Source organism: Ostrea edulis, chromosome 6 (genome assembly GCF_947568905.1).
Source record: "Ostrea edulis chromosome 6, xbOstEdul1.1, whole genome shotgun sequence".
Lineage (NCBI taxonomy): Eukaryota > Metazoa > Mollusca > Bivalvia > Ostreida > Ostreidae > Ostrea > Ostrea edulis.
Genome location: NC_079169.1, coordinates 88,909,415 through 88,922,595, shown reverse-complemented (window position 1 = coordinate 88,922,595; position 13,181 = coordinate 88,909,415). Strand labels below are relative to the sequence as shown.

The window sequence follows — 13,181 nt, the reverse complement described above, 5'->3', positions numbered from 1 at the left end:
GCTCCTTAGTGTAGACAATACTAAAGAACTCAATAACTTGGGGAAATTCTTAGTTCAAGCTGTGAAAATACGAAGTTTAGCATTGTAAATCAATATGATTATAGTATTTTTCTAATAACATGTGCATCTCATAATGCGATTACATGTATATTATTTATATATTGTGTAATTTCTTCTCCTCCTATCTTCTCCTGTTGTTTATCTTATACAATTTGGTATATTGTGTATACAAATGTACATATACTAGATGTATTCCGATGAGTTGTATAACTCAAGGACAATAAAGAATTGAAAATTTTTTTTTTAAAAAAATTGATGCTTCAGAAATCTTGGGTAGCGTATATGCACCCTCTTTCTCTCTCTCTTCGTTCTCTCATCACGCTATCACTGTAAATTTTAAAATGAACTTTTCGGGAGAGTTTGGCGATTCCAATTATAATTATATGGTGGGGACATATGGGGTAACCATTTCAAGTTACACGGCAAAATCAACTGGGTATGGTGTACATTTTCAACACAGCTGATAAGATGATATTGGAGGAATGTTTGTTGGGCTTTTTTTTTGTTGGTTTGTTGTTCTTTTTTCCCCCTTGTCCTATCATTTTTTTCCTTAAATTGTTTAACAACTCAGGATCAAGATACCAATGAAAGAGCAGACACTTTTTAAAATATATTTTAGTTAACATTTTTTTATCTTTGTTATCAATATCATATAAAATAAACCCACGGATTGTAATTTTCTAATAAAAGTAGTTCCAAGAATTTTACTAAATACATGTATACAATTTTCCTCGATTAACTACTCATATTTTACCAACAATTGTCAAAATATAAACTACTTATTACACAATGTATGTATATAACACTGCAGCAACATTTGAACACATCTTGTTGTATAAAAATAATTCTAAAAAGAATTGTCGACTCTAGTTTTTCCAACTTGTTGGATTGGTACCACATGGACTGGGTATAGAATTTGTATCACTGCTCTTTATTTTATAAAGTAAACACGGTGCGTATAAACCAAGTGCGTCTAATTAAACTGGTCTACACCATGCCGTTATTAAATAACTTCATAAAAAGTCAGAAATTCTTACGAGTTGACACTTTTGAACAGTGTGAACCGCCTTCCCAATCTTTTAGAGTGAATGTTTATGAAATGGACACTTGGCTTGCGAAAATGGGAGTAAGCGAATCGGACACTTGGCTTGCAAAGATGAGACTTTATGAGTAATATCAAATAATTATGTCGAATGTATAAGCATTTAATCATACTTGTGTAATTAAGAAATAGTCCATATGTTGCATTACGTATTTCATTCTCTGTCCAGCGTCTTTCAGTTGGAACAGGTGCTTGTTGCACTAAGTAAATACAGACCAATGTAATAAGACGTATTTCATTCTCTGTCCAGCGTCTTTCAGCTGGAACAGGTGCTTGTTGCACTAAGTAAATACAGACCACTGTTAGATCAGTCATTTGTACAGCTTACACTGGCCTTTAGTGAAACAAAACAATGAATTATTAACAGCAAGTACATCTTCATAAAACAAACATCTTTAATAAAGATATCAACAAATTTAAACAGTACATCACAATATTCAAATAACAAAACATGTCTGAATGTACACACTGATAAAATTAATAAACAATACATATCTCCATAAAAAAAACACTTCTATAAAACACTAGGCTTAGTTATTTCAATGATAACAAAACCACATTTGTACAAAACCACACTGCTATAGCAGATGTAAGACAGACAACTCTATATTTTGTAATGAAATGCATACAATGTGGGTAAAAAGATTGTCAATTATCTTTTATGTGCAGAGAGTATATATCTATATATATATATATATATATATTTCTGGTTTTCTTCAAACATGTATGCATCAATAGTATAACAAATTATAAAGAAAGTTCCTTTTAAGGATAAATCACTTATCTTCCAATAGAGCACGAGTTTTAAACGAGACAGATTTTTCTCGTATTCATTTGATGTGTTGAGACGTGAGATTTTGCACAAAATTTTTAGAATATATTCATTCTTTTGACTTACAAAAAAACCTAGCTTGTCAAGGAATGATCAAGAAAAACTTTGAATTCTATCAGAGCAGACATTAGTTAAACCTTCTATTAGAGCAGACATTAGTTAAACCTTCTAGTGGACTTTGTCCTCATTTGTAGCATAGACCTATTTTAAACATAAACAAAAGTCATTACATGTCAGTGCACAGCAAATTAAAGAAAATAAATCAAATTTCCACTGATAATTTTTTAAACTTTGTACATTGATTGTTACAGTTTAAACAATATTTCAATACATAATTAAATAAGATTAGGTAAGAGAAATAGCTTTTAAATACCCTCTCCTTTCTTATTCCTGCACGATGATTGTTATTTCATACTCCTAGTAATCAAATTCTGAATCTTACGTTTAATAACACTGGTGTAAAATGACATGAAGATAAGTAGAAGTAATTGATGATTTACGAAAGAGAAATTGATGTCTCCATTTTCTCCATTAATAGATTGCACTGCTAGGGTACATGACACACCCCCTGGAACTACATGTTCATGATGCATTTATCTATTTCTGCATGCTTGAAGTCACAAGCTGTGATGCTTTAATTCCAGAATGAAGCCACTGTAACCTACTTTTGGGTTGTGACATACTTTACCCCCCCCCCTCCTGGGAGATGCATCAACTGACCAAGTTTGATGTCTTATGTCTCACAGTGTATAAGATATGATCCAGACTTGAAAACGCTAACAGACAGACATATGGATGGGAAAACTGACACCGTGATGCCGTCCTTCAAAAGACGATAGTATAAAAAGGAATAAGAGTGGGACATCTAAAATAGCCTTCAGAGGGGTAGCTAGTCTAATTCAATAGATAGGGGTAGCTAATATAATTCAATAGACAGGGGTAGCTAGTCTAATTCAATAGATAGGGGTAGCTAGTCTAATTCAATAGATAGGGATAGCTAGTCTAATTCAATAGATAGGGGTAGCTAGTCTAATTCAACAGATAGGGGTAGCTAGTCTAATTCAATAGATAGAGGTAGCTAGTCTAATTCAATAGATAGGGGTAGCTAATCCAATTCAATAGATAGGGGTAGCTAGTCTAATTCAACAGATAGGGGTAGCTAGTCTAATTTAATAGATAGGGGTAGCTAGTCTAATTCAATAGATAGGGGTAGCTAATCCAATTCAATAGATAGGGATAGCTAGTCTAATTCAATAGATAGGGGTAGCTAGTCTAATTCAATAGATAGGGGTAGCTAGTCTAATTCAATAGATAGGGGTAGCTAGTCTAATTCAATAGATAGGGGTAGCTAGTCTAATTCAATAGATAGGGGTAGCTAGTCTAATTCAATAGATAGGGATAGCTAGTCTAATTCAATAGATAGGGGTAGCTAGTCTAATTCAATAGATAGAGGTAGCTAGTCTAATTCAATAGATAGGGATAGCTAGTCTAATTTAATAGATAGGGGTAGCTAGTCTAATTCAATAGATAGGGATAGCTAGTCTAATTTAATAGATAGGGGTAGCTAGTCTAATTTAATAGGGGTAGCTAGTCTAATAGTCTATTGGTACTATGGTATCTAATTTTTGTCTTGTTATGATGATGATTTCACGATAGTAAGATTTTGGTACTATGGTATCTAATTAATGATGATTTCATGATAATAAAATTTTGGTAAAATGGTATCTAATTTCTGTCTTGTTATAATGATGATTTCATGATAATAAAATTTTGGTACTATGGTATCTAATTTCTGTCTTGTTATAATGATGATTTCATGGCTTGTCCCACTTTAGATTGTGTACTACGCCCCAGGGCTTGTGAAATAAAGCGACCAGCTTCTACTGTTTTCTGCAGATCTACACCCTGTTACAAGAGACAGTATAACAGTTAAACAAGAAAAACGTTATTACTTTATCAAAAAGAATGTTCATTTTCTTTTTACAAACAATATTGCGGATCAAAATAAAATTCCTTACTGTTTTTATTCCGAGTCCGTCAAGCATATACAACACGTCTTCCGTAGCAACATTGCCGCTGGCTCCCTTAGCGTAAGGACAGCCTCCCAAGCCTGCTGTCGAGCTGTCCACTACGGTCACACCCATCTAAGACAGAGAGAAGAAGAGTGTTAGCTAGTATTGCTCATTTTGGTGATTTTTTTTTCTCATCCTCAAATCATCTTACTCCTTTCTAATATCATAACAAAAAGTAAATGAACAGAAGATGTTTGTAAAACACATGTCCCCCCCCCCCCCCATAGTGCAAAATTGAAAAGGGTTATACACACATCATTTAATTGAAAGTAGTATCAATTCAAAATATTGAGCAGACAATATCTTCCTATGGCAAGAGTGGATTGACCATGTGACCTAAAAATTAATAGGGGTCGGCTTCTCCTGAAGACGTACCAGTGTAACAAGTTTGATGTCTGTCAAGCAAAGGGTTCTCAAGATATTGAGCGGACAGTATATTCCTATGTCCAGTTTGACCCTTGACCTTTGACCATGTGACCTCAAGATCATTAATAGTCATCCTCTCCTGAAGATGTACCAGTGTACCAAGTTTGATATCTGTCAAGCAAAGGGTTCTCAAGATATTGAGCGGACAGTATATTCCTATGTCCAGTTTGACCTTTGACCACGCGACCTCAAAATCAATAGGTGTCATCTTCTCCTTAAGGTCGATCGATCCTCATGTGACTTATCAATAATAATGGTTAAAAGTGCAAAAACTGTATTAATTTCCATTCAATATAGTTAAATTTAAACAATAACCATAGAAAATGTGTATGTTGCCACATTTTTAAAGATGTCAGACATAAAAAAAACGGAAGTATATGTTAACATCAGAAAATCACACATTTTCGTTGTACAGAAGAATTAAAATAGATAAAATCTTGTTGAAATGACAAATTTTAAATGTCAACAGTTTAAGAAAACTGTTAATTCATAAATATGTATAAATTAATTGTGGATATTAGGGAAATCATGCATAATAGACATGCAGTAGGAGAAATACCAGCATAGGAGTTATTGCCCTTAACAACATTTTTTTAATTATAAAGAATTGATTATCTATAGAAAATATACACTTTTTCAATATCAATAGTTTACCAAATTTTTTATTTTATGTAGTAAATAAAATCCCTCTGAAGATATATTTCTTTCATGTGCAAAGTTTAATTTGATAAAGATTTTTGCAAAAACCTATGACATCACACGAGGATCGATTAACCTTAAGATGTACCAATGTACGAAGTTTAATGTTTGTCAAGCAAAGGGTTCTCAAGATATTGAGCAGACAGAATATTCCAATGTCCAGTTTGACCCTTGACCTTTGACCATGTGATCTGAAAATCAATAGGGGTCAACTTCTCCTGAAGACGTACCAGTGTAACAAGTTTGATGTCTGTCAAGCTAAGGGTTCTCAAGATATTGAGCAGACAGTATATTCCTATGTCCAGTTCGACCTTTGACTATGTGACCTCAAAATCACTAGATGTCATCTTCTCCTGATGATGTACCAGTGTACCAAGTTTGATGTCTGTCAAGCAAAGGGTTCTCAAGATATTGAGCAGACAGTATATATTCCTATGTCCAAAGTAGATTGACCCTTGACCTTTAACCTTTTGACCTGAAAAACAATAGGGGTCCTCTTCTTTTCATAACCAACCCACATATGAAATATCATTACGATCAAGTGAAAGGTTCTCAAGATATTGAGCGGACAATATGTGGTCTACCGACCAACAGACAGGTGCAAACCAATATGCCCCTCTTCTTTGAAGGGGGTCATAATAATATTTATCAACTTTGAACTAATTGCATGTTCGTCAAAAGTTACACTAGATGCCAAATTATATAGCAGATTGAGACTATGTCCTGGAAGCAAAAATTCAGGGGATGTAACTCGAAGATTGTAATGGTTTTAAACTTGGAAATAAATGCAAATAAATGCATTAAATTTTACAATTCATTTGGACTCAATTTGATTACAAATGACTCAAGATAATTTGAAGTTCAAAGGACCTTGATAAAACTTCAAGAGATCAAGAGTTCAAGAGATCGAAATTCAGAAATTGAAGGTAAGACCATATGGTTCAGATTTTAGAGTAACCGGAAATGTTTACCCGCAAGATTATGGAATCGTTTTGACACGTTTTCCTTCATATTTATCAGGCAGTTAATTTGATTACAAAATAACCTTATTTTGCATAAATAAAAAGATTTCAAAGTTTATGTATTTATAAGTTCTTTTATCATGCTAAGATAGGCGTACAAAACTAATTTCTAATAAAGCTCTACTGTCGCTAACTAAATAGCAGAACACAATTTTATGTCACTTTACACAAGGCGCCCATAGCCAAAATTCTAACGAATGAGTAAAATGATGTTTTAGAGTAACTTTACACAAAGAACAAACTCCAGAAATTTAACAGTCTGTAGATCTCTGAATTATTGTCTAAAACTTAACTCTCTCATGAAGTCAAAACAAACAGTATAGATTTTATTCACAGTTGGATTATATACAAATTTTAATCATCACAAGACCCCTGTGTAGAGTGATATATACTCAAGTATCCACCTCCACAAAGAAGCACAGGCAATGTTTCACCTATGTAAACACCTAATTATCATGACCACACTAGCCTCTGGCATTTAACAACATCCAAGTAAGGTCCATGCGGAAATAATCATACACTTGGGTAATGGTGTGTATATGCTACCACCACTTCGAGAGATTGCGAGTGAAAAACAATAAAAAATGTTTTATGGGACCCTACTTCACTTCGAGAGATCGAACATTCGAGAAATCGATAGTAAATTTTCTTAGTTATATAGAAAGAAAAATCCGGACCATGATTTCACTTTGAGAGATCTAGAACATTGAGAGATCGAAATTCGATCCATTGAGAGTCACCTGTAATTTTTTTTTTTAACAAAATGACCTCTACTATCTTTTTGAATTGATTCTTTTGAGCCTGTGTAATATGTTACAACCTACAAGTTTAACGGTTTACAGCATAGAAATATTTTCATAAAATACCTATGATAAAATCTGAAGATAACAAACAGTGATCAATCTCATAACTCCAATAAGCAATACAAACTAGAGAGTTGGGCATACATAGACCCCTGTATACACCAGAGGTGTGATCAGGACGCCGTTTCATCAATAAGTGTAAATTTTCAACTAACTAAGTCTTACGCCGACTACGTAAATCTAGTTACGTATAATCTTAGTTTAGCGCAAACCGCGTTTCACGAAACGACGTAAATACATGCGTACGTTACTACTCGACTAAGTTTTCAACTAAGCTTACGTTCTTAGTTACCGCGTTCTGAGCATGCGTAAATCATACTTTCGTTTTTTTTCATTTGTCGTCTGGACCAAAATAATGAATGAAAAGAACACAAAGAAAATGCACAAGCGGAATTGGGAGGAGACAGAGATGGCCGTGTTGGCAGAGGCAGTAAAATTTTCCTATACCATACTATTTGGGCACTGCATACTAAATCAAACATATCATTCCATAAACACAATTTGTTTTTATATAGGCCTATGTATATATTTTACATCTCTTCTTCTACAAAAAGTAGTTGTTTTATGATTTCAAAAGTTATTATATTTTAAGTGCATGTAGGTCGACACGATACATCTACATTGTATATAGATATTAACTATATATTTATACTTTAATTGGATAATTAATGTAGACTCATAGGCCTAAATGTGTTTGAACAAATTGAATATGTGTGCATATTTTACAGTTTGGGATTATATACAGGCACGTACCATCGTTTTGCAAAGTGACGGGGGAGGGGGGGGGGGGGGGGGTGCAGCTGGGGCATAAATTAGATGTGGCTTTTCAAATCATGTAATCTTTTGTCCTATATGCAAAATCCTAATTCGGAGGTGGGGTGGAGTGGGTGGTGTTGGAATCTTTTGCAGTGATTTCCACAATTTTTTCTCTCTCAAGTTTCATTTTCTTCAATCGTGGGGGTGCTAGAGTCTTCTATTATGAGTGCCTCAAAACATTTTCCTACAAACATCATGTGGGTGGGTGGGGGGTGGTGTTAGACTTCTTCTATTAATGCCCATGATCATACCTCGCTAAATAGTTTTTATTCATAATTTCCTCTCATTCACTTACAGTACAAAATTTTAAAAAATCGTATTGTTAAAACAAGTGGAGTAGCAACGCAGGGTGACCTCAAGAAATGCTGAAAATGCTGAAAATGTGAATAAGCTTTTTATATTGCAAAAACGAGCTGCAAGGGTAATTCTTAACATCAGAAATTTTGAAACACCATCTAATGTCATGTTTACAGAACTTAACTGGTTGCCTCTATCAGATTACTTTGTCTATAGAAAAGTCATTTTAGTGTATAAAGTTTTACATGGTTTAATGCCAGATTATTTAAATGTTTTTAAATATGTATCAGAAGTCAGTCAGAGGCAAACTAGAAATTCTTATTCAAATATTTTGTATATACCCAGGGCAAAAACAGAATATTATAGAAGATCTTTCAGCATTTCAGGGAGCACAATGTGGAATGCCTTGAGTCAAAACATAAGAAACTCAACGAGTGTTGCGTGTTTTAAGAGAAATTATCTTAGAGATTATCACCATACTTTTTAAGCTTCATTTTGTATTCTATTTATCTTACATTCATAATTATTTCTTAAGTTTATATGTATTCTACTTCTTTTAATCTGTGTTTATTTTACTAATATCTGTCTGTATGTATGTTATATGCAGGACCATATTGAAAACTAGCGTTATCGCTAAATATGTAATCCTGGTTAAATAAAGGTCTTATTATTATTATTATTATTATTACCTCAAAACATTTTCCTACAAACATCATGTGGGTGGGTGGGGGGTGGTGTTAGACTTCTTCTATTAATGCCCATGATCATACCTCGCTAAATAGTTTTTATTCATAATTTCCTCTCATTCACTTACAGTACAAAATTTTAAAAAATCGTATTGTTAAAACAAGTGGAGTAGCAACGCAGGGTGACCTCCCCCCCCCCCCCCCCCCCCCCCCCATACACATATACATGTAGATGTTTTTCTTTATTTGATAACATAAAATATATATCTGCACGGTGATCACCGAAATTCGTCAAGTATCAAACTGTTACAATGACGTTTTTTTTATTTGGAAGAACTAACGTAATTTAGTTATATGATGTATCTCTTAAGACGGGATATTTTTTCAAGATTTAAGATATACAATGGAAAATAGTAGATCTTAAAGTAACTGTTCATGAAATATACATTGCACTCCAGTAAATCCACCCACCATACGACAGAGATCGAATTGAGTCGGGCTCGCTAATCATTTGTTCCAAGTTAGTCAGAGCGGAAGTTTTGAAGAGATTTATAAATAGCCTACAAACAAAGTGAATGTTCCCTTTACGGTGGACTACTTTACAAAGGGATTTGGGAATAACACTGTACATTCATCATTCATGTACAGATAGACACTTGTGAAAAATAATCATACAGTAAAGGCAAGCCATAAATTTACTAGTTTTCAAAAGGAAGTAACCCTTATGGCCTTACATATTTATCGTTGTAAACGTCTAAAAGCATCCTGTCTTGAAAAAATCGACCACGACGCAAAGCTCGTCGGTAAAAATTCCATATATATTTACAAACAGCTAACAGTCGGCCATGATTTTTGCTTACGAAGGTACTTACGTAAGGGTTCGACCTGACGTAGTGTTTCTACTAATTAGTAGAAAACTTGCGTAAATTCTAATCTTACGCCATTTGATGAAACAGACTTACGTAAAATATTTAGTCTAGTCAGAAAGTTACGCCAAACTAAGCTTACGCAACTAGTTACGATATTTGATGAAACGGCGTCCAGGTGCTTAGGAGGAGTAAGCATCTCCTGTCAAACAGTCACACCCACCGTGAGCCCTATATCTTGATCAGGTAAACGGAGTTATCCATAGTCAAAATCAGTGTGCCAAGAACGGCCTTACAATCGGTATGAAACACATCAGACAATAAAATACCTGTAATGCAGCCAGTATGTTTGCCAGGGCTTGTCCATACGTATCATGGCAATGAACCGCCACCCTTTCTATAGGAATTTGTTTAGTTACCACAGCAATCAGTTGTTTCATGGCTCCTGGAGTTCCTACACCGATAGTGTCACCTAACGATATCTCATAGCAACCCATCTCAAACATTTCCTTGGCAACCTATAATTTTACAATTACATATAATATCTCTGTAAGTGTTAAGAACAATAAATCTATTAATTTTTGCGATGCAAGAGTTATCCTACATAGACAATAAGACAATACATGTCCATTCACCATTGAAGCAGGAGTTACAAGTGAAAAATATATGTAGCAATGGCAGATTTAAGGGGGGGGGGGTGTTTCACCACAAAGAGGAATAGCGCTTTTGCTGATGAAACGGCCGACTCAGAAATCTAAAGGGAAAACGCTGGTTTCCAATTATAGACTGGCGTGTTATTTTTAAATATAAGGCCAACGTTTTTGACGTTTCGTTAACCAAGATAAATTACTGCCGCAGTTTAGCATTACTGACATTTATATGAGTCGTTCTTTAATTAATAAACCATGTTCCTATGTGGAATGATGAACAGTACAATGTTTTCATAGGTGCATTCATATCAACAACCCTTTTACAAACTGTATTTTTCTGACATGGCTGCAGCACCTTTAATAGATTTCATCAGATCATTTGCCGTTGGTTGATAATTCGAGTGTTTAGCTTTGCCTACATATCATATGACAGTTGCTACATGAGTTTTTATGTTTACTTTTGAGAAGTCAAACTGTATAACAGTTATTTTTCTCCCTTGACCTATTTTTATTACATGCTGTGCATTTGTGCCCCTTTCCTTGTAGTATTTGTTTAGCTTTTCGTCAGCCACATTACGGTTCGAAAACCCTGTGCACAAAGGAACAGGTTAGGCCATGCCAATTTGTAATCTAGTTCGTCGGATTCGCCGCTTCTATTTGTAACAAATCCAAATTATAATATTATCAAAAAATAATATCCGCCCGCGTGTTCAAAAATATCCATAAATATTTTTTTTAGTTTTTACAATAAGCGCACAAATAACTTTGATGTATATGCTGACAAATGACAGAAGCGCGGGCTCTCGAGAAATTTCCTAACAGTGTAATTACGGTTAAGTTATTCATGATGTCTATCTTAATATGTACGATACTTCATAACACTGGATTGGAAGTTGTTCGTTATGCTGGAATCGAACTGGAAGCCGATGAAACTTTTGAAGCGCTATTCGGTGCCACTATTTAGAGAGCATTGATAGCATATGATTGATTGTTTGATTAGCCAATATATTGACTGAAGTCTCTCTTGAGAATATTTCACTCACATGAAGACGTTACCATTGCCGGTGAAGGGCTGCAAAATTTAGGCCTATGGTCAGCACTTATGGCACTGAGGGATCTTTATCGTGCCAAACCTGCTGTGACAAGGATCTCAGTTTTTGCAGTCCTATCTGAAGGACCGCCCCATTCATTCGACTCTTACAACAAGCAAGGGGTACTGATCGATGACTATTTTAAACCGGACCGACAGTTAACGACAAATTCACAAAAGGTTTGGTGATGTCATATCAAAATTCAAGAAAATGCTCAAAGCGATGCAATGGATATTGCATTTGCAATGAATGTCAAAACTGGATGTGTCCCTAGCAATATGCATATCTCTGAATCGAAAGTTTGTAGAAATGAAACTTAAATAAAATGCTTCAAAAAGACCTTATCAGTTAATGTTGCAAAGTACATGTATTAGGTATAAAGAAAATAAGTCTTTGAAACCTGAAATACTTCTTATTTATTGTAAACTATATCAACAAAGTTGAAAAATATTAAGTTTATGTGGTAAACAAATGATATCTGATGATTTAAGATCTTTATTTTTAGGCGCCCGCTTTTTAAAATCACACTTAATTCAATTAAAAATATTTATATTTCTTGTATTCGCTCGCCTCATAATTTTTATCTCCAAAATTAAAAATAATATTTGTAAAATAATTTCGCCCTCTCGCCTCACTTTTTTTGTTTCAAAATCCGAAGAACTATTTTAAAAATTGGTGTGGCCTTAGTGTAAACTATCGGAACTACAGTGATCTTGGTATAAATTAGCAAGTCGTAACTTGCAAATATTGAAAGTTATGATGAAAATTACTACATTTGTTAAAATATATGTATCAAATTTATACCCCCCCCCCCCAATGAAAAGCAAAAAAAAAAAAATAGATTGGGAAAATATGGGATTTACCGAACACCTAAACCACTAGGCCACCCAGGCATGTAAATTTAAAGGTTTAACGTTTGACAGGCTGCTAAATCTCAAGGTATAAATTTTGAGAACAATTTTTTCAGATTTTAGCCATTTTCAACCAGAGGGCCACCTTAAACCCAATTTCTTCAAATGGACTTATGTACAGTCATACTTAATTAAAACAATTTCAGTGTTTTATTTCTGGTTTAGGGTGGCCTTTTGCAACAGTTTGCGATTTTTCAGGCCCATTACGTTACATCTACTATATACTCTATATAATCACGGTGATGTTTATGCCTATCAAATAAAGATACTATCAACATATAGATATCTTTATTGAGTAATTTGGGTGAACACAAGTATAAACTGACATTGTATAGCAGAATATTTGTAAAAAATGATATTCAAGAAAAAAGTATTTATGTAAGCGAAATTGCATACCAAGTGCGCTATACTCCTTTACAAGGCATTACTCAGTCTATGCGAAAGACATCGGACCATCGAACCTGACCAATGTGCAGTTCCTCAGGTCCGATGTGTCATTTTTTACACCGGACCGGAATGTCCGATGTCTCACTGTCAGGTTTTGAGCTTTATTATTTTGACGCGGAGTCATTTAAATGTTTGTTATAAGTAAAAAATCAATATATGCACCCAGGGGTGCATGAGCTAAGTTGCATGGGATACATTGTAAAGTCAGGAATGATGTGGCATATTTATAATTGTGAAGAACTAATTTCAGTTTTAAACTTTTCGAGTTACTGTCCAGAAATCATATTTGTCTAAAGTTTTCAATCTATTTTCGGTCACTGTGACCTTGACCTTTGACCTTT

General features: G+C 34.3%; 1 protein-coding gene across 2 annotated transcripts in view; it reads right to left on the bottom strand.

Moving 5' to 3' along the window:
* Nucleotides 1–1,533: 1,533 nt before the first annotated feature.
* The window catches only part of LOC125683363 (hydroxymethylglutaryl-CoA lyase, mitochondrial-like), an 18,623-nt gene continuing 6,975 nt past the window's right edge, over nt 1,534–13,181 (bottom strand). For both annotated transcript variants that reach the window (XM_048924432.2, XM_048924434.2), the window contains 3 exons: nt 10,071–10,259; nt 4,013–4,138; nt 1,534–3,899 (listed from right to left, as the gene is read on the bottom strand). In XM_048924432.2, the coding sequence (XP_048780389.1) occupies nt 3,795–3,899; nt 4,013–4,138; nt 10,071–10,259 (420 nt within the window). In that variant the 3' untranslated portion in view covers nt 1,534–3,794. The remainder of the gene's footprint in view (nt 3,900–4,012; nt 4,139–10,070; nt 10,260–13,181) is intronic.